The sequence below is a fragment of the Rhinolophus ferrumequinum genome, chromosome 5, assembly GCF_004115265.2.
Source record: "Rhinolophus ferrumequinum isolate MPI-CBG mRhiFer1 chromosome 5, mRhiFer1_v1.p, whole genome shotgun sequence".
In the NCBI taxonomy this organism is placed as follows: domain Eukaryota; kingdom Metazoa; phylum Chordata; class Mammalia; order Chiroptera; family Rhinolophidae; genus Rhinolophus; species Rhinolophus ferrumequinum.
In genome coordinates, this window is record NC_046288.1 from 27,759,441 (window position 1) to 27,780,687 (window position 21,247).

Consider the following 21,247-nt stretch of genomic DNA (forward strand, 5'->3'; position numbering starts at 1 on the left):
TCAGAACTCCTCTCCAGAATGAATAAGGGCCCAGGGCATTCAAACCGAGCTTGAGTTTGGGAACCTGGGCTTGGCTTTGAATTTGGCACATGCAGCTATGACTTGCTGGCAAAAGATCTTGCTGTACAAGGTGACAGAAATAACTATTTCTAAGGCAAAGCTGGAATTGAACAACAAATGTTCTAAGGAGACATGTATCAAAGAATCCACGTTGAGAGGCATAGTGTAAGATAGTAGGTAGAAGGGACGTGGGTCTGGAGGGCATAGTGGAAATTCAGCCTAGAGAATCTCCCTTAGGGACGAGATTGGGAAATTTTAGCAGCAGTTATGATCTTAATCTGGGGGTACTGGTGGTGCTATTAAGGTATCCAAACCTATTCAGACACAAGGTGAAATTGGGGACCAAGCATGGCAATAGGTGATTCTCAGAAGTTCAAAAGAGGCCATAAAGGTCTGGAAAGGACTCTACAGAGGAAGCAGATTCCAGCCCTCAGTCCAGGCTCTCAGAGTAGAGCTCTAGTTCCCGAGAAAGAGCTCAAGGGGGACTAGTGTAGATCTTTCACCTTTGAAAACTCAGAAGTTAGATACTCAGCAATCAGAGATTTGGAAAATCAGATTAGGAATAGAAACATTTCCAAAATCTGAATCACATGATTTGGCACATGAACTGTGTTATCAAAATAGAGACACTGCACTAAGATGAGCTATGACTCAGGGAACAACTTGAAACCCAGAAGGCAGCAGTGGAACAGAGTGTCCTGGGTCAAGTTTTCAGCGAAGGGAAATTAGGGCAGAGCTAGGAAATGTGGTGTCAGTGTGCATACAGCATTTCTTGGGCTATGTGAGTAAGTGGGGGAACTTAATTCTAAGCCAACATATATGGAAATTAGGTCGGATCAATACTTTCTTGTCAGTACTAGTATAGGAAAAGGCAGGAGCAGCCTATGTAAAGATAGCCTTTGGCCTTAACTTTAGGGAATTTGGAAGCTCAGAGTCAGAAGCAAAACTGGAAACTGATTAATGACACTGAAAAATCAAATGTTTAAAAACACATTTTCTCCTTTGTAAATCCAAGTCAAGTCAGAACTGCCCATTTGAACAAATCACAGGTCACTTCTTTCAGATTTGCTGCGTAGGCTCTTATATCTCTGTGCGGAACTGAAGTTCGCTTCCAGACATTTCCTTGTTATATATGGCATCAAATTTCTCATTTTGGGCCACTGTGAAGTAATTCTTCCAGTCGCCTGTAATCCCTAAAAATAACAAATATGAAAATATATGAAGGAGTAAAATATTTCCGTTATGGAAAAAAAGCTAACGCATATCAAAAGAAAAACTTAGAAAAATTAAAGAAAGACTTTCCTTGTATTTGAATATTTTAAAATGTCATTTCTCTTTTACTGGTAATACCATCTAGAAAGGTGGCTTATAACTAAACAGAGGCTGATATTTAAAGACATGTTCTGATAAGGGTTAATTTCCTTGCCTAAATTTATGGGCTATAGAATAGTTTCCTGAAAGAGATTCTTTTACTGTTTCTAATTATCCTGGGTCATGGGGTTACCACTGAACATTGGAAATGGTCAGGGCATATTTTATTTCATGAGTAACTTTTGGAAACTCTACAAAGGACTGGTCATCAGCACAATCAAACCTCGGAATAAAAAGCTGATAAGTATCACTTCTCAGAATGTGTAAATAAGGATGGTATAATACTTGTAGGATACTTGTTATTTCTGAGTTCACTAGACTTATACTGTATTTGCATTTTAGATGTGAAAAATAGCATTAAACATATAACATCTCTGAACCCTTTCCTCAAAAGTAAAACATATGTGATATAAATTTATTTAATCTGTTATACTTAGATGTTTATAAATATTTATTAAAAAATAAATACATTTTCAATGCACTGCCAATGTGCTCGGGGGAAAACATTTACTTTTGCTATAATGTGTTATTAAATATACCTTGTTTCCCCGAAAATAAGACCTAGCCAGACAATCAGCTCCAATGCATCTTTTGGAGCAAAAATTAATATAAGACTCGGTTTTAATTTACTATAAGACCGGATCTTATATAATATAAGACCTGGTCTTATTTTGCTATACTATAAGACCAGGTCTTACAAAATATAATCAATATGAGACCCGGTTTTATATGAATTTTTGCTCCAAAAGACACATTAGAGCTGATTGTCTGTCTAGGTCTTATTTTTGGGGAAACACGGTATTGAATTGCAAGCTATATTAACTTTGATGGTTTGATGAAGATTTCAAATCCTTTTAATGAAAAACATCCCCTTAGACAAGGTTGTTTCCCTGGTTGTTATACTTTGTTCTATGTTTACCAGATGGAAAGAGCTCTTTGGGATGTATGTGAGGGAAGTGTATTTTCAGGACAGTACCTCTGTAAAGATGTCATTAAAAACAGAGCACAGATTTAAACAATAAAGAGTCATATATAAAGTATTCCAATAATCTGAGTATAAATTTTATAACACACAAACACATTTGCTTCACAAGAGTAAGGAACGTATAAAAAATTTTATTTTGATGAAATAAATTCTGGTCAAAGCCCAGATCTTCCGGTTTTATTGCAATTTGGGACATAGATATAAACACTGGACATCACCTATCCTTTCCCTACTATCTTTACTATTGTGTGACTAAATTATGACATTGATTTATCCAGCATGGCATCCTTCAAGACTATGTGTGCCTGGCCTTTCAGTCATATTGAGCCCTTTTCACCATCTATTTACATGCATGGCTCTTGCATTACATTATGAATGTCTTGAGACAGATGCACGCGTCATTCAACCAAATGTGTGTCCTAGAGAATACATGCTGCAGATAGGTGTTCACGGAGAGTTTTTCCTATATGTAAATTAATGGATGAATTATTGAATGTATGAATGAGTAAAGGAGAGATGAATCTTAAACTATTTGAGCTAGTAAGACTTGCTATTTTTGTATGTATTATTTATGATCAGAAAAATATTCTAAATGCTTACATATTACTTACCATCATCCTCCCTATAAACTTGAGCCGTAGATGTTAGTACTTTCTCCATATTGTCAGTGATGTAACGAGAGTTTTGGCAGATTAATTAATGTATTCAAAGTCATAGATTCAGGGAGTGGCAGATCCCATATTGATCTGAGCACAAAGGACATATTATTTATTACTTTTGGAAGGCATGTAAAGACATCTCTCTTATTAGACCAGTATGCATTCTTTTAGGTTAAAATTGGAGAAATCATAGAACTCACATACTGAGCTTATCTCCTTACCTCTATATCTTAATGAAATATCATGAGGGTGGCATCAATTTTCATATGAGTAGGGATAAAATTCTCCTGGAAGTTATATTCAGTGATCTGGCATAATGAAAATTTGCACTGTTTAAGAAATATATTTTTTTCTGAGTCTTACACTAAAAAAGTGTGTGTGTGTGTGTGTGTGTGTGTGTGTTAGTCTTCTTTGTTCAAACTTATAATGCACCATTTACAATGAAAAATTTGCTTTGCCCTCCTAGACTAGCAGTTACTTTTGAAAAGTTAAATATAATTCCATACAAATCTGATGATATTTTGTTCTATTTCTTTAAAAAAATGCCATTTGAATGAGATTGCATTAAGTCTGTACATTACTTTGGTTGACATGACCATTTAACTATGTTGATTCTTCCTATCCATGAACAACTTTTATTTCTTTGTATCTTCTTCAGTTTCTTTTAATACTGTCTTATCATTTTCAGTGTATAGGTATTTCACAAAATATATTTTGTTAAGTATATTCCTAGGTATTTTATTCTTTTTGTTGCAATTGCAAATGGAATTTTTTTTTCCATTTCTTTTTCTGATATTTCATTGCTGGTATATAGTAATGCAATAAATTTTTATATGTTGATTTTGTAGCCAGCAACTTTACTGTTTCTGTTTATTGTTTCTAATAGCTTTTCAGTGGTATCGTTGGGGTTTTCTATATAAAGAATCATGTCATCTGCAAAAAGTGACAATTTGACTTCCTCATTCCCAATTTGGATGCCTTTTATTTCTCTCTCTTGCCTGATCTCTCTGGCTAGGACTTCTAATACTATGTTGAATAACAGTGGTGAGAGGAGGCATCCCTGCTTTGTTCCTAATCGTAAAGAAAAAGCTTTCAGATTTTCACCATTGAGTATGATATTAGCTGTCGTAGATGGCCTTTATTATGTTGAGGCACTTTCCTTCTATACTAATTTTATTAAGTGTTTTAATCATAAATGGATATTGTGTCTTGTCAAATGCTTTTTCTGCAGCTATTGATATGATCATATGATTTTAATCTTCTATTTTGTTTATGTGGTTTATCACATTGATCTATTTGCATATGCAGAACCACCCTTGCACCCCTGGAATGAACCTCTCTTGATCATGTTGTATTATCTTTTGAATGTGTTGTATTCGATTTGCTTGTATTTTGTTTAGGATTTTTTTAAAAGAATTTTCATAAGAGTTTATTTGACCGAAACTGATGACATATGATGGGGAGCAAGATATCAAATGCTCTCTTGTTTAGGATTTTTGAATCTGTATTAATCAGCGATATTGGTGTGTAGTTTCTGTTTTTTTTTTTTTCTTCTTTTCGTTATCCTTACCAGGTTTTGGTATCAGAGTAGTGTTGTATGGATCACAAAAGACCCTGAATAGCCAAAGCATTCCTAAGAGAAAAGAACACGGCTGGAGGTGTCATACTCCCAGACTTCTAATTATACTACAAAGAGACAATAATCAAGACAGCATGGTATTAGCAGGAAAAACAGACACAGAGACCATCAGAATAGAAATGAGAACCCAAAAATAAGCTAACATATATATGGGCAGATAATTTTTGACAAAGGAGTCAAAAGCATATAATGGAGATAAGAAAGCTTTTTCAATAAATGGTGCTGGGAAACTTGGAAAGCTACATTTAAAGCAATGAAACTAGACTGCTGTCACCATGTACTAAAATTAACTTAAAATGGAATAAAAGGCCTAAATATAAGAACCTGAAACAATAGATTGCAAAGAAGAAAAAATAGATACTAAATTGATAGACTTTGGGTTCAGAAAGGATTTGATGAATTTGACCTCAAAGGCAAGAGAAGAAAAAGTAAAAATTAATGAATGGGATTATATCGAACTAAAAATGTTCTGCATAGCAAAAGAAACCATCAACAAAACAAAAAGGCAACCAACAAAATGGGAGAAGATATTTGCAAACAACACCTCTGAAAAGGGGCTAATATCCAAAATATATAAAGAACTCATACAACTAAACAATAACAACAACAACAAAAACAATCCAATTAAAAAATGGGCAGAGGACTTGAACAAACACTTCTCCGAAGAAGACATACAAACAGCCAACAAATATATAAAAAGATGCTCAACTTTACTAGCTATTAGGGAAATGTAAATCAAAACAACAATGAGATACCACCTCACACCTAGAATGGCTATGATCAACAAGACAAGTAATAAAAAGTGTTGGAGAGGTTGTGGAGAAAAAGGAACCCTCCTATACTGGTGGTGGGAATGTAAATTGGTACAGCCTCTATGGACAACAGTATGAAGTTTCCTCAAAAAATTAGAAATAGAATTATCATATGGAATAGCATTATCATACCAGATATCCCACTTCTGGATATCTACTCAAAAATCTGAAAACATTTATTTGAAAGATATATGCACCCCTATGTTCATTGCAGCACTATTCATGGTGGCCAAAATATGGAAACAATCGAAGTGTCCTTTAATAAATGGTTGGATAAAGAAGATGTGGTACATATATACAATAGAATATTACTTGGCCATTTGTCGAGTAATGAAGAAAAGATGAAGTACTGCCATTTGCGACAGAACGGGTGCATCTTGAGACTATCATCCTAAGTGAAATAAGTCAAATTGAGAAAGTTGAGAACCATATGATTTCACTCATATATGGGATATAAAACTGAAAGCAACAAACAAGACAAACAAATAAGCAAAAAGTCTTAGACACAGACAAGAGTTTAGTGACTACCATAGGCTAACGAGGGAGGGGAGAGGTAGAAGAGAATAAAGGGGGTCAAATATATGGTAATAGAAGAAGAATTAACTTTGGGTGGTGAACACATACTGCAATATACAAATGATGTATTATAGAATATGTAGATGTATTGTACATTTGAAACCTATATAATATTATTAACCAATATCACCCCAATAAATTTAATAACTTTGTTTAAAAGAATATACACAAAGGTAAATCTGGAGAAAAAGAAAATTTAAGTGTAGTGTTTTTGAAAATTGAAAAAAAATTAAAACACTGGGACTATTTGCCATTTTAATAAGTTATGGAGAAAAATGTTTTAGACAAAAAATTAACCATATAACTCCTTCAAAATTAAGGGTTTTCATCCACATGTTCTTTTGCACAATACATTCTTAGGGTTATTTTTACTTCCCAGTGCACCAAGTGAAATTCTCCTTTCTGTCCAATTCAATGAAGAATATTGAAAACAGAGGGTAGCATTATTAGGTAGATAAGTTCTCAAATTTGTTTAAATTGATAATCTGTTATCATTATTAAAACATTTGGCACAAGTCACATACAACGAGCCACAATATATAGGACTTGCTTCAATAGAAGTAAAGATGTATTTCCACAATGAATGCAATATTTCTCTATTGTCATCTACCTAGGTTATATTTAGATTCCATGTATCCTATAATTCAGTCAGTATTTGGGGGGAGCAAAAACTTCCCATAAGGTAAAAAAAAAAAAAAAAGAAAGCCCTTTCTCTTGGTGAATCCTTTTTAATAATGTGACCACTGCTTTCTAAATAATATGGGGTCTTTAAAGAAAATGGTACTGTATTGAGTTTATCAATGAGAAGGAGAAGGAGGCTTATGCCAATTCAGACAAAGATTGAAGATTTCAAAATAAATCTGGAATGACATCAGATTTGACAAGACCACTCCCACTTAACAGATTATTAAATAAGAAGAGAAATATGTATCAAATACTCAAGGGTAAGTAATTTGGTAGGATCACAAAGTTAATCCTCATTTCAGAATAACTCAAAAGAAAGTGAAAAGGGAAACTAAATGCACAAAGAGGGATATTAAACTCACCTTTGCGCATAAAAGAGGATTTGCTGTGATCCATCACTGTCTTTGGTAGATGTGTATAATTCACCAGAGGGTTGTCCTTCATCATTCCAAATGAGGTGTGATGGATTATTTTATCCAAGATCTCATCATTCAGGTTCTTCTCTAGAAATCTAGTAATTTTCTTGATTTCCTGTTTTGGATTCTATTAGTGGGTAAAGAAACATATCCAAAAAAATGATAAACAAATCATTAACGATGTAAAAACTATAATTTTTATAATCTTTTTTCTTAAATGTTGATTCTGAATATTTAATTCATATTTGGTTAGGTCTAGTAATAATTTTTTAAAATTAATCATAAAAATGAAAAAACAATAATTTGTGGTTAGCAAAAATAAATAGAAATATTTTGTTTGTACTAAGCCTTATATTTTTAGTTCAAAGTACAATAAGAAAAAATCTTGGGCTAAATATTAAAAATATTTAGAAAAAACAGTCTTAAAAGTTGTTTTAAGCTCAATTTGTAATCAGATTTGAACTGTGCATGTTTTAGGGACCCCGTATCTTTTTTATTCTTCTTACTTCTTTTTTTCTATTTTTAATAAAAATTTCTTTGTTGTTTTTAATAACAATATTTATGAACAAAAATAATAAATTTATGGACAACTTCAAGTATGTTTCCCTTAAAGTGCAAATACTGATTAGAACTTGTTTGGACATAATTTATTAAAAATAAATTCTAACGAAGGGGCAAAACTACCAAGACCCAAATTATTCATTAGCCATTGAGAATAAAAAGAACAAAATCTAAGAAATGGATCATTTTCCAGATGCTAATGACATAAATTTAATATTTGTAACTTTTTAGGAAGCTAAACTAAAAGCTGCATGGATTAGGTCTAGAAACATTTTGAGGAGGTGACATCTAAGCCAAGAAAGAGATGAATCAAAATTGACCAAGATGCATGTTTTTTTGAGATGTTAGAGGGTGAATTTCCAATAGAGAAAATAACTAAAACTCTTGGAGGTGTTAGTGTCTCATTGTGTTAAAGGGACAAAAAAAGCAAAATGGTTGGAGTTAGGTTTGAGTTGTGCTCAGGAGTGAGAGAGGCTATAAAACTGGAAAGATAAGTTAGAATAAAATTGAGAACATCCTTGGATATCCTACTGAAAGATTTGGACTGTATCTATAATGCCATAAGGAAGCAATAGCATTTAATAGTGTGTCTTATTAACTCTCTCTCTGTGTGTGTGTGTGTGTGTGTCTGTGTGTGTGTGTGTGTGTGTGTGTGTACGTATGTACAAGTGTATGTTTTGGCAGGGAGTTCCCCAGAAGGAAAGTTACGGCAATATTTTATATATCAGACCTTGAAGAGAGAAGAATGAGATGACTAATTTAAGGGGTGTCAGTGCTTAGAATGAGTAAAAGGTCAGAAATAATGATAGTGGAGAAAAGGCCAAAAGAAAAGTTCGTAGTGGTACTAGGAAATAGATGGACAGGCAAAAAGAGAGCAATTTCTGTTAGGGATTCAAAGTATTTGGAGAATAATCTGTCCACTGCCAAAGTATCACTGATGGTGTAGTTTATAAACCAGTAGAAGTTAAAGTACAGAGTGCTGGCTTCTATTGAATCTTCCTCTGCTGTGTTTCTCTTTCACCTCATTCATCGAGAATTTATGCAGACATTCATAAACCTGATGTAAATTATTAGATTTCCCTCTGAATTTTATTCTTGATATGTACTTATAATTTTGTTATATTATTGTTATATTAAACCTCATATAATTTTGTCTAAAATGACGCATGACAGAAGAAAAACATTGTCTTTTAAGTATGATGTATATAGAAGATTTGAGTGGGATTCAAAACATCTGGATATGCTTATAAAGCTGATTAGGCCAGACTGTAAATCAATATAATGAGTTGATTTGAATAAGGCATTTTAGCTGAATAAGAGAAATGGTTAACATGAGAGTGTCATGTAGGGGACAGTATTATATATGACTCAGAATTTGGATACCAGCCCAACCCAGCAAATGTATTTCTCAATTCTGTGGAAAAAAGGGAATATATTCAGAAGCTAAAATTGCTCTTTCATAAAGTTAATAAATCCTGCTCGTGCATCCAGAAAGTAGAGAGAGATACTTGGTACAGAAGGACAATTTTCTCTCTTCTGAAGAATTTGTAACTTAACTTTGATTAACCAAAATCATATTTGTTTTGCATCTGTATATGTATACTGGCAAATTTACATTAATTGCCTCAAAAACTAGTAAGGTTAGATTACAGATTCTCTGTGGGCTGCAAACAAGTGTGATGGAGGGTGGGGCCTGTGCAGAACAAAAAAACTCAGAGGACTCTTTTTGATAAGGTGTGAGAAATAATCTGGGGGTTTCCCAGAAATACTTGGGAGTGAAGGAGATTTTTACCTGGGGCATGATTTCTGTTATGCAAAGTAGGATTGATGTCACTAAAATGATTGTTATTACTAATTTATTTATTCATTCATTCATTCAAGCAATCAATTATTCCTACAAGTGACTATTGAGCCCCCATGTATGTGGTAGGTGCTAAATGAAGTACTGCAGATGCAGTAGGAAGAATGGTACCTTCTGTCATGAATCTGAAAGTCTAAAGAGTATCTTCATTTGTATGCCCAGACTTTAAAGAAACTTGGTTTCTACACATTTTCCAGGTGTGTGTATGTGTGTGTGTGTGTGTGTGTGTGTGTGTATACAATTTAAGTAAAATAGCCCAGAATAGGCCTGGAACTTTGCAGAACATTTGAACTAATACTAGTTCATACACAAGACTCATGTAGGCTTATGAGTTGATAGACGTAAACATGAATGCTTATGAGTCTCTGAATAAGAGGAAGATAGTAAAAAAGTAAAGGAATGGGGTACATATTGAAAGATATAATAGGTAGGGCATATGAACCAATGGGATGTACAGGATATAGTGGATATACTATATCCACTATATGGATGCAAATGAGGATACTTTACTTTCAAGCTTTGAAAACTGAATGGACAAATAACATTAAAAAGAGAGAATAAAAAGAAGCCAAGGATTATATGGTGAAGAGAGAAGCAAGACGAGTTTAGTTTATAACATGTCAAATTTGAGGGTCATTTAAATAAAAACATGGGTCTGAATTCAGTGTTGAAGTTAAAATGGAGTTTGGGGGGTCATTAGGACATAAATAGTTTTGGCAACAATGGACATGGACATGAGCACCAAAATATAACAAACAGCTTAAAAAGAAAAATGACTAAATGATAGATAGAGATCCACAGGAAATCCATGAAAGTGTGATAACCTGTCATTCATGATAACCTGTCATTCATATCATGAGCCATGATAACCAATCATGGCTCAAGGATGATTCAAAATACTCAAATTAATCAATGTGATACATCACTTAAACAAAATAAAGGATAAAAATCATATGATCAATCAATAGATGCAGAAAAAGCATTAGACAAGATACATCCATTTATGATTAAAAAACGTAATAAAATGGGTATAGAAGGAAAAACCTTAACATAATAAAGGCCATAGATGACATACTTAATTGTGAAAAACTGAAAGATATTCCTCTACAATCAGGAACAAGATAGGGGTGCCCTCTCTCACCACTGTTATTCAGCGTAGTATTGGAAGTCCTAGCCAGAGCAATCAAGCAAGAGAGAGAAATAAAAGGCATCCAAATTGGGAATGAAGAAGTCAAATTGTCACTTTCTGCAGATTACATGATTATTTATATAGAAAACCCTAAAGACTCCACCAAAAAAAACTATTAAAAACAATAAACAAATATAGTAAAGTTGCATAATATAAAATCAGTGTACAAAACCCATTGCGTTCCTATACATTTATAATGAAATTTCAGAAAAAGAAATGAAAAAAAATTCCTTTTACAATTGCAACAAAAAGAATAAAACAAATAGAAATATTATGTGAAGGACCTATACATTATAAACTACAAGACTTTATTAAAAGAAATTGAGTCAGACAGAAAAAGCAGAGAACCATATGATTTCACTGATATGTGGTATATAAACCCAAAACAACAAAAGAACAAGACAAACAAATGAGAAACAAAAACTCATAGACACAGACAATAGTTTAGTGGTTACCAGAGGGTAAGAGGGGCGGGGGGTGGTAGATGAGGGTAAAGGGGATCAAGTATATGGTGATGGAAGGAGAACTGACTCTGGGTGGTGAACACACAATGGGATTTATAGATGATGTAATACAGAATTGTACACCTCAAATCTATGTAACATTACTAACAATTGTCACTCCAATAAACTTTAATTAAAAAAAAAAGAAATTGAAGAAGACACAAAGAAATGGAAAACTATTCTGTGTTAGTGGATTGGAAGAATCAACATAGTTAAAATGGCCATATCATCCAAAGTAATATAAAGATTTAATGCAATCCCCATCAAAATCTCAATGACATTTTTTAAAGAAATAGAACAAAAAATCATCAGATTTGCATGGAATTACAAAAGACTCCAAATAGCCGAAGCAATCCTGAGAAAAAAGAACAAGGCCAGAGGTACAAAACTCCCAGACTTAAAATTATACTATAAAGTGGCAATAATCAAAAAAGCATGGTATTGGAAGAAAAACACATACACAGACCAAAAGAATAAAATTGAGAACCCATAAATAAACCCACATATATATGGGCATATAATTTTTGACAAAGGAGCCAAAAACAAACAATGGAGTAAAAAAAAACTTCTTCAATAAATTGTGCTGAGAAAATTGGAAAGCCACATGCAAAAGAATGAAATTAGACTGCTATCTGTTACCATGTACTAAAATTAACTCAGAATGGATCAAAGACTGAAATATAAAACCTGAAACAGTAAATTGCAAAGAAGAAAGAGTAGGTACTAAACTGATAGACCTTGGGTTCAGAGAGGATTTTATGAATTTGACCTCAAAGGCAAGAGAAGTAAAAGTAAAAATTAATGAATGCGACTATATCAAACTAAAAATCTTCTACACAGCAAAAGAAACTGTCAACAAAACAAAGAGTCAACCAATTGAACGGGAGACAATAATTTCAAACAATTTGCAAACACCTCCAATAAAGGGCTCATATCCAAAAATATATAAAGAACTTGTACAACTCAGCAACAAAGAAACAAATGATCCAATTAAAAAATGGGCAGAGGACCTAAACAGACACTTCTCCCAAGAAGTCGTACTAATAGCCAACAGATATATGAAAAGATGTTCAACTTCACTACCTATTAGGGAAATGCAAATCAAATTAGATACCACCTCACACTTGTTAGAATGGCTATCACAAGACAAGTAATAACAAGTATTGGAGAGACGGTGGGAAAAAAGGAACCCTCATAGTCTTGGTGGGGACGGCAACTGGTACAGCCACTATGGAAAATAGTATGGAGTTTCCTCAAAATATTGAAAATAAAATTACCATATGACCACGCAATCCCATTTCTGGGACTCTACCCACAAAATCTGAAAATGTTTATTTGTGAAAATATATGTACTCCATGTTCATTGTAGCACTATTCACGGTGGCCAAGACATGGAAACAACAGAAGTGCCCATCAATAGATGACTGGATAAAGAAGATGTGGTACATATATACAATGGAATACTACTCAGCCATTTAAAAAGATGAAATACTGCCATTTGCGACAACACGGATGCATTTTGAGATTATCATGCTAAGTGAAATAAGTCAGACAGAAAAAATGACTTCACTCATATGTGGAATATAAAACTGAAAGCAACAAACAGACAAAAACTCATAGACACAGAAGATAGGTTAGTGGTTACCAGAGGATAAGGGTGGGGGGTGGTGATAGAAGAGGGTAAAGGGGATCAAACACATGGTGAAGTAAGGTGAATTTACTTTGGGTGGTGATCACACAATGCAATGAATATATAGATGATGTATTATAGAATTTTATACTGGAAACCTATATAATTTCACTAACCAATGTCACTCCAATAAATTTAATAAAAAAATCATGAAAAAAGAAAAGGTGCTCAGTAAAACACAACGGTTAAAAAGTATAAGAGGAATAAAAACATAACTGATTTTACAATTAGAAAGTCATTAATGATCTTAGCAAGATTTGGGTAAGCAGGCATGGTGAATAGGCAAAGCAATCATATCATTTTGGACTCTACAGATTATGTTGAAAACTATATATTTATCCTTTTACCCCATGATTTAGTGGGGGGATTATCCAGGATGAATTTCTACCATTTTTACCTCTTTCATATCTTCATAGTACAAAAAGAGTATTGGGTGTTCTTCTTTTTTCTTCCACCAGCTTTTAACGTGATCAAACCAGGAACCATAGGCAACTAAAACCAGAGAAACAGTCTGTTTCCATAAGCATTCATGAAATTAAAGCTTTGTTTCTGAACAAGTCAAATTGTCTAAGCATTCTGTGGAATTTTGTAATCAAGGGAACTGAGAAATAAAGCTAATTTAAAAATATATATAATCAGCCAAATATGAATTTACAAATAAGATTTTTAAAAAATTAAGTACAAAGGAAGCATTTCAACTGAAAATACATTGACCTCCAATAGGTTATACTTAGCTTCACATGGAAAGAACTATTCTTTTATGAAGTACTCATATCAACTATTTATCTAAGTACTATATTTATATGTATGATAGATTTTACTAATGGTTTCGGCAAGGTAAACAATTTCTATTGTGAACAGGAACTGAGACTGGATTTCTAGCAACTGAAAAGAGATTAAAGAATATTTTCATTAAGCCAGTGTTTAATACCAGGTTTATATATTTCATATCATAGTAAAATATTAGAAATACAAGATCAGACAATTAAATTAGTGAACTTGTTGCAATGATTTGCTAACATTGTTTGATATCAGAGGGATTACTCGTTATGAATTTGTACCAACTGGACAGTTAACGAAGTTTAGTATTTGGAAGTGCTGAAAAAGCTGCATGAAAAAGTTAGACTATCTGAACTTTTCGCCAACAATTCATGGCTCTTGCATCACCACAATGCACCAGCTCACACAGCACAGCCTATGAGGGAGTTTTCAGCCAGTAAACAAATAACTGTATTGGAAGACCCTCCCTTCTCACCTGATCTGGCCCCCAATGATTTCTTTCTGTACCCGAAGATAAAGGAAATATTGAAAGGAAGACGTTTTGATGATATACAGAACATCAAGGGTGATACAACAACGGCTCTGATGGCCATTCCAGAAAAAGAGTTCCAAAATTGCTTTGATGGGTGGACTAGGCGCTGGTGTCGGTGCATAGCTTCCCAAGGGGAGCACTTCGAAGGTGATCATAGTGATATTCAGCAATGACGTATGTAGCACTTTTTCTCGGATGAGTTCGCGAACTTAATTGTCTCACCTCGTATTTCATTTAATTTTTAAATAATATTTGAGTGTACTTGTTACTGACTTGGAAAAATAAGTGTTTTGAAAGGAAAAGTTATACTAGCAATAGCTAATAATATTTTAAAAAAAACTTATTAATATTAGGCTAAGTCCTACCTACCACGTCCAGTCATGAATCTTTCCAGATATTCTTCCCATGTGCCAGGAAAGGGTTCCAGATTATTCATTAAGTCAAAATGGTAATATGAGACTGCAACATCCTTGGCATTTCGAGCCAGATAAATCATCTACAGGATGAGGAGAAAGAAAATTAATTGAATGGTATTTTATTTAAGACAAAAAAATTAATGTACAGTCAAGGAAAGCAACAGATTTGAAATCCATGAAATTAAAAACAGGAAAACATTAGAAAATTAATCAAATATAAAGTTGGCTCTTTAAGAAAAATCAATAAAGTTGAAAAACAACTAACGAGACTGACAAAATCAGAGAAGATACAAATAAGGGTATGAAAAGATGCTCCACATCGTATGTCATGAAGTACATGCCAATTAAAACAACAATGAGATACCACTCTACAATTATAAGAATGACCAAAATCCAGAACACTGACAACATTAAATGCTGCTGTGGATGTGGAGCAATAGGCACTCTCATTGCTGGTGGGAATGCAAACTGGTACCGTTGTTTTGGATGATATTTTGGCAATTTCTTATAAAATTAAAAATAGTCATACCATATGATTTAGTGATCAAACTACTTGGTATTTCCCCAAAGGAGCTGACAAATAAGGTCTACACAAAAACCTGCACATGGATGTTTATAGCAGTTTATTCATAATTGGTGAAACTTGCAGGCAACCAAGATGTCCTTCAGCAGGTAAATGAATAAATAAATTTAGTACATCCAGACAATGGAATATGATTTGGCACTAAAAAGAAATGAGCTGTCAAGCCATGAAAAGGCACAGAGGGAACTTAAATGCTTATTACTAAGTGAAAAAAGAATCCAATTTGTAATGGCTACATACTATATGATTCCAACTATCTGATATTCTGGAAAAGACAAAACTATGGAGACAGATCAGTGGTTGCCAGGATTGGGGGGATGAAGGATGAACAGATGGAGTACATAAGATTTTAGTTCAGTGAAACTACTCTGTATGGTACTACAATGGTGAATATACAGAGGATGCCAAAATAAATTTACACACATTTTAAGAAAGAAAAAAACTGTATTAAGACTGTAATACTCAACATATACTGATAAAAAAGATGAACACAAGTCATGTGTATACATTTTTTGGCACCTGCAGTATATATTATCATACATTTGTCCAAACCCATTGGATGTGCAACACCGAGTGAATGTAAATTATGGACTTTGGCTGATTATGATGTATCAGTGTAGGTTCATCAACTTAACAAATGCACCACTCTGGTGGAGCTGTTGATAATGGGGGGTCCAACCATGTGTGGGGGCCGGGGTGTACACGTGTGGGAAATCTCTGCTTTTCTCACAATTTTGCTGCGAACCTAAAATTGCTCTAAAATAAATAAAATTGTTATAAATCTAACGTCTGTTAAAAGAAAGACTAAGAAGAGAATATTAAGAATAACTTCTCTTTAAAAAATTTAACAACTTAGAGTCAGCCAAGTTGAAATAGATAATCTGAATAGACCCACAATTATTGAAAAAAACTACATTTCAAATTTAAAAGTTCCCCAAAAGCAAATATCCAGGCACAGATCTTTCACGGGAGAATTTTACCAAACAAGCAAATAAAAACTGACGTCCTTGTGTTGGGTTTTCAGAGAAGGCCACAACATCTGAGACAGCAGGAGATATTGTGCTGAGATGAGAATCCTGTTACTATATAACTTTGGAAAACTTGAATATGTAGATTCAGACTGAAATAATTGAAACCCTACCTTATGTAGCTCAGTTCTCAAGGTAACAAGTAAATGAAACATTTGAGCAATTATTTACTATGTGAGTAAGTAAAGGGATAGGGTCACATTAAGAAACTGACTTGCAGTCTATAGTGTACCTTGCAGTTGTTCTTCCAGAAAGACTTAGGAAGGAGATCAATTGGTAGGTGTGTCTTCACAAGCCGAGGTGATGGATTCTTCTCTAATTGCTCTGCACCTTGGAAAATGTAGTTTGGCATATAGAGATATTAGAGTCTCCAAGAAGCCCGCATTTCTGGGTTTCCTCAACTAACCTTTTAAAATATTTCTGAACAGTGTATAATGCTGCTAAATTTTGAACCAATCAGAGGCATTATTTACCTAACAGGCAATACTTTAACAATGGTTAAAGGCATAGGTTCTGAGGTTAGCCTCCTTCGATTCAAATCCTCTCTATCACTTTCTCACTGTGAGACTTTTGAAAGTATCCCAGTATCTATGCTTCACTTTCTCCTCTCCAAAACGAGGAGTAATGATATTATACCAACCTTAGCACTTTGGAGTTTTATCATGCCTGTGTATATTATAAATAATTATAAAATTATTTTCTGTATGTCAAAGAGATATTGATAACTAGTAATTCTCACATCAGTTATTGTTTTGCATCAGCTATTTTAGTATAGATATCATTTTCATTATTTCCTTTATGTGTCATATATATTTAAAATGAAAATGTTGTGTAATTTTTAGGTATTAGCTGAACTCTCCAAAGTGATAACTAATATGTGGTACAATTGGTACAATTTGGTTTCATATTAAATCTTTGGATAAGGGATATATGAACTTCTTTGAGACAGAAAGTATCCATTTATTTCTATATTTCAAGCCAGGAAGAACTCAGGGGACTGGATCTCACTACATAGTGATTTGGCCAGTCTGAAGGCACTTTGGGGGTAACGACATACTCAGAGAATTTCTGACAGAGACGGACAAGATCTGGCTAATCATTTTCACTTACTATTCTTTTAGTGGACTGAGTGGCCTTTGTTATACCCCATGTATATCTATTAAAGATGCTATGTCCTCTAGAGTTGCCAGACCCTAAGATCTCAATTATTGTTGTCTCTTCCTTCAGGTTTTCCATCCAATAGTTCTTAAAGTTCTTTGCATATTTTTCACATTATTACTTATATCCAGTCTAACCTCTAGATTACCTGTTAATCCTACATTATCTTCCCACCTTTTGCATACGAAGGCACACCTACCCATAATTGTATGAGTCATTCTTTCAAAGCAATTTTATGCTTCAACTGCTTACACAAATTTATCACATATGCTAAAAAGCCACCCAGTGTGTCTCTATTAAAATAGCCTTTTAAATGTTATATATAGCACTTATTTTTGTTTCATAATTTATTTACTTATTTATTTGTTTATTGTCAGTTCCCATGCATGTTCCCTATCCCCACCCCCAAACACAAACACTAGAATGAAGAGTCCATGAGATCAGGGATGTTGCTTGTTTTGTTCACCAACAAATGTTCCATAGAGAATAGTGCATAACCCATGGTTGTATTCAGAAGAACCTCTTAATACCAATGCAGATAGAGTTGGCAGACTTGGGAAATAAAGATGCAAAAATCCCAGTTAAATTTGAATTGCAGATTAACAACAGATACCTTTACGTATAAGCATTTCTTATTGTAATATTTGGGATATGCTATTACTAAGTAAAATAGCTATCTGAATTTCAAATTTAATTGGGTAACCTGAATTTTATCTGGAAAAATTAATTATACACCTATAAAATTCCACCAGGTATTTCATTATGACCTGGCAGTTACACTTTGCTCAGCATACAGGAATGAGAAATCATAATCTTCCACAGCTCATTATTCCTCAATGTCATGACATGAACTTTTATGTCCGTTTCTTTTATGAAGTTTTCCCATATTGTTGTTCCTCTTCTCTCCCTCAACTTTATTGAAAGATTTATCAACCTCTTTTGTCTTGTAATCGTTTTGCCATGTGAGGCCCTTTAAATGAACCCTTTACATGCACAACTATGAATGTTGGGAATATGTGATGACATCATAAGCATTCACATTCAGGCTCCAGAGTAAACCTGAATGCCAGTTTATCCTTCTTTACCTGGTGAAACTCACCTATTCACTCTCTAGCAGCACTACAAGCCTCACTCCCCACCCTCAACCCCCATCTCCCACCAACAATCCCTGACTTCCTGATCCCTGGTTACTTTGATTCTATCACTTTTTCATTTTATACTTTCTATGACTCTGGAGTCTTAACTCACTCTTGCATTCATTTTGGTTGCTTATCCCAGAATAATCCTTTAGTTCCAAGCTACAGCATTTGCTCTCTGACTTCAGGCAGCCATACAGAAGGAGTGACACCCTTCCAGCTGGTCCTTCTCTGCCTAGCTCCAGCAAGGGAGAGAATTTGGATTCTGTTCTTTCTATTGATATACAATTTCACCACTGTAGGTTTCCAGCAGCATTGGAGAGCCAGGCCTCACTTCTTAAACCCTTCTCACTTGCCTACAGGACATCATATGTTTCTGATCCTCTCTTAGCTCACTGAGTATATCTTAAGAACCACAAGCCTTACACGATCTGTTCCTGCCTAGTCGTTGTCAATTGTTTTGCATCTCACTTTCCCTTCTTTCATTATTGTTATTATTGGTTGTTGTAGTTGTTACTGCTTTTTAGGTCCAGAACTATACCAGTGTGTTTCCTGCTTCTAGGCCTTTAAAACAAATAATTTATCTTCCTGAAATATGCTTTCTCTATGTGCATGGCTTTAGATCTCAATTCAGAGTGGTTATCCCTAATTATCCAATATAAAGTAAACTCTCCTATTGTTCTCGTTCATAGAGCCCTAGTCTTTGGATATGTAAGATTCACATATTGTTATTTTATTTACTTATTTAATGTTACAATATTACTGTAAGCTCCTTGGGGATAAGACATCTAATTTACTAATCATTTTGTATCTAGCCCATAGCACACTACATCATTCTTTAGAAGCACTCAAAAAATATTTGTGGAACGAGAAAATGAATTGGAGTAATAATAACTTTTATGTTTTAAGAGGCATTGGTACTTCTTTACTTATTTATTTAACTATAGCAATGTCCTAAATTAGGAATTTATTGCTTTAGTCTGCCAAATTCTATACAACAAAAGTCAATAAAAAAATAAGGAACATTTTTAGAGTCATTGACCAATTTGTTTGTTGTTTTCTACAACAAAATTCTTTCATTTTTCATTATCAAAGCTGGATATGTAATGGACTAAAACTATTTTCTCTATATGCCTTAGTTATTGTACTACTTTCTAACTTGCACTTTATATTACCAAATCTACTCCATTTTCTTTGAGTGGAAATCACAAATATAATAATTAATATGCAATGTAAATAATATTACAAAATTATAATTCCCAGATGGTTTAAAATTACCTGAAATTCTTAGTCCGGGGAGAGCCATTTCCAACATTGGAACTTTAGCAGTTATAAAATCTCGCTTACATTTTTCAGTATCTCCATCATTTAGAATCATGTCCACAATTTCACTTACCCAAGTGGTACCTGTTGTAAAAGGCAACATTTTTTATAACCATCACCTGAATCTGACGGAAAAATACATGTTGGAAGCCTGCCATCTTAATACTTTCTATGACAAACTTAATGCTGCAGTTTCCCTTTATATGCCCTCAAACCCATTTTAATATATTTGAAGTAGATGGCTAGACTGACTCATAGGAATATTAATTTTATTTAGGATGATAGTAATTTTAAAGAGAAGTTGATTTTCAGGAAACAAAGGTTGAAGTCAGACCTGCATTTGTCAGGCCACAACACTCACCTGATTTGGGGTAAGTGGCTATCACAATGTCATCTTGCCTGCTGTGGAACTGTTCAACCTTTTCCCAGTTGTCCGCAAAAACACAGATCATGGGGTAACCATGGACCATCTTCAAATTTTTTCTCAGGAAGTCTTTTGGAGAAATCATTTTTGTACTAGATTGTGCAAATACTTAATAGAATATTCACTGACAATCAAATCATGGAGAAAGGAAGAGGGTAAAAATTGAAACTGAGTAGCAAATCTTATTCTTGAGATCCTACAACTTGTCACAAAGTAAAATTGGCCTTTAACACACAGAGTAAACAGAGATCTAAATACAAAGGGCATTTCTGTTTGTATAAAGCTGTATGTAGATTGCAAGAGCAGCAACTGGCTCAGTGACAAGAAGAACAAAGGTCTTTTAGTGGAAACGTTGGGAAGAAATGGAATTGCATAGCTTACTTTGAGTTAAAAATTACATTTCATAGAAATATTCTAAAAAGTATCTGGACTTTAGGCAAAATAAATCTATCACTCATCATTACGATTCAGTTTACTTCACTTTTTCTTATAAGAAATCTGTTGTCTTTCTTCTGTTGTCCTTGTATACATAATGCACCCTTTTTCTCTGTGTGCTTATAAGATTATTTTTTCTTCATCACTTATTTTGAGCAATTGAATTATGATGTGCCTTGGTGTGGTTACTTTCGTGTGTGTGTGTGTGTGTGTGTGTGCGCGTGCCTGTGTGTGAGTGTGCGCGCTCGTGCTTCAGGTTTATCAAGCTTCTTAGAAATGTGGGTTTAAGGTTATTATTTCTTCAAATACTTTTTCTGTCTCTCCCTCTTCCTTCTGAGACTCCAGGACCCATGTAGTTGTCCACAGCTCACTGATACCCTATTCATTTAAAAAAATCTTTTTATCTCTTTCTGTTTCATTTTGATA

General features: G+C 33.9%; 1 protein-coding gene across 1 annotated transcript; it reads right to left on the bottom strand.

The window, feature by feature from the left end:
* Window positions 1-398: 398 nt before the first annotated feature.
* Window positions 399-20,635, bottom strand: SULT1B1 (sulfotransferase family 1B member 1). Its single transcript, XM_033105349.1, has 7 exons — window positions 20,324-20,635; window positions 19,918-20,046; window positions 16,578-16,675; window positions 14,688-14,814; window positions 13,404-13,498; window positions 7,149-7,329; window positions 399-1,253 (listed from the first exon to the last, which is right to left on the bottom strand). The coding sequence occupies exons 1-7, from the start codon at window positions 20,469-20,471 to the stop codon at window positions 1,141-1,143; spliced, it is 891 nt and encodes a 296-aa protein (XP_032961240.1). The 5' UTR covers window positions 20,472-20,635; the 3' UTR covers window positions 399-1,140.
* Between the last annotated feature and the right edge of the window lie 612 nt (window positions 20,636-21,247).

What these genes read in the sequence shown, in the direction of transcription:
- SULT1B1 (XM_033105349.1), bottom strand. Translation starts at nt 20,471, where the DNA reads ATGATTTCTCCAAAAGACTTCCTGAGAAAAAATTTGAAGATGGTCCAT. An exon ending in TCTGGAAGAACAACTGCAAG is followed by an intron (nt 14,815 to 16,577) that starts GTACACTATAGA and finishes CTCATCCTGTAG; the next exon opens with ATGATTTATCTGGCTCGAAA. An exon ending in AAGATTCATGACTGGACGTG is followed by an intron (nt 13,499 to 14,687) that starts GTAGGTAGGACT and finishes CTCTGGTTTTAG; the next exon opens with TTGCCTATGGTTCCTGGTTT.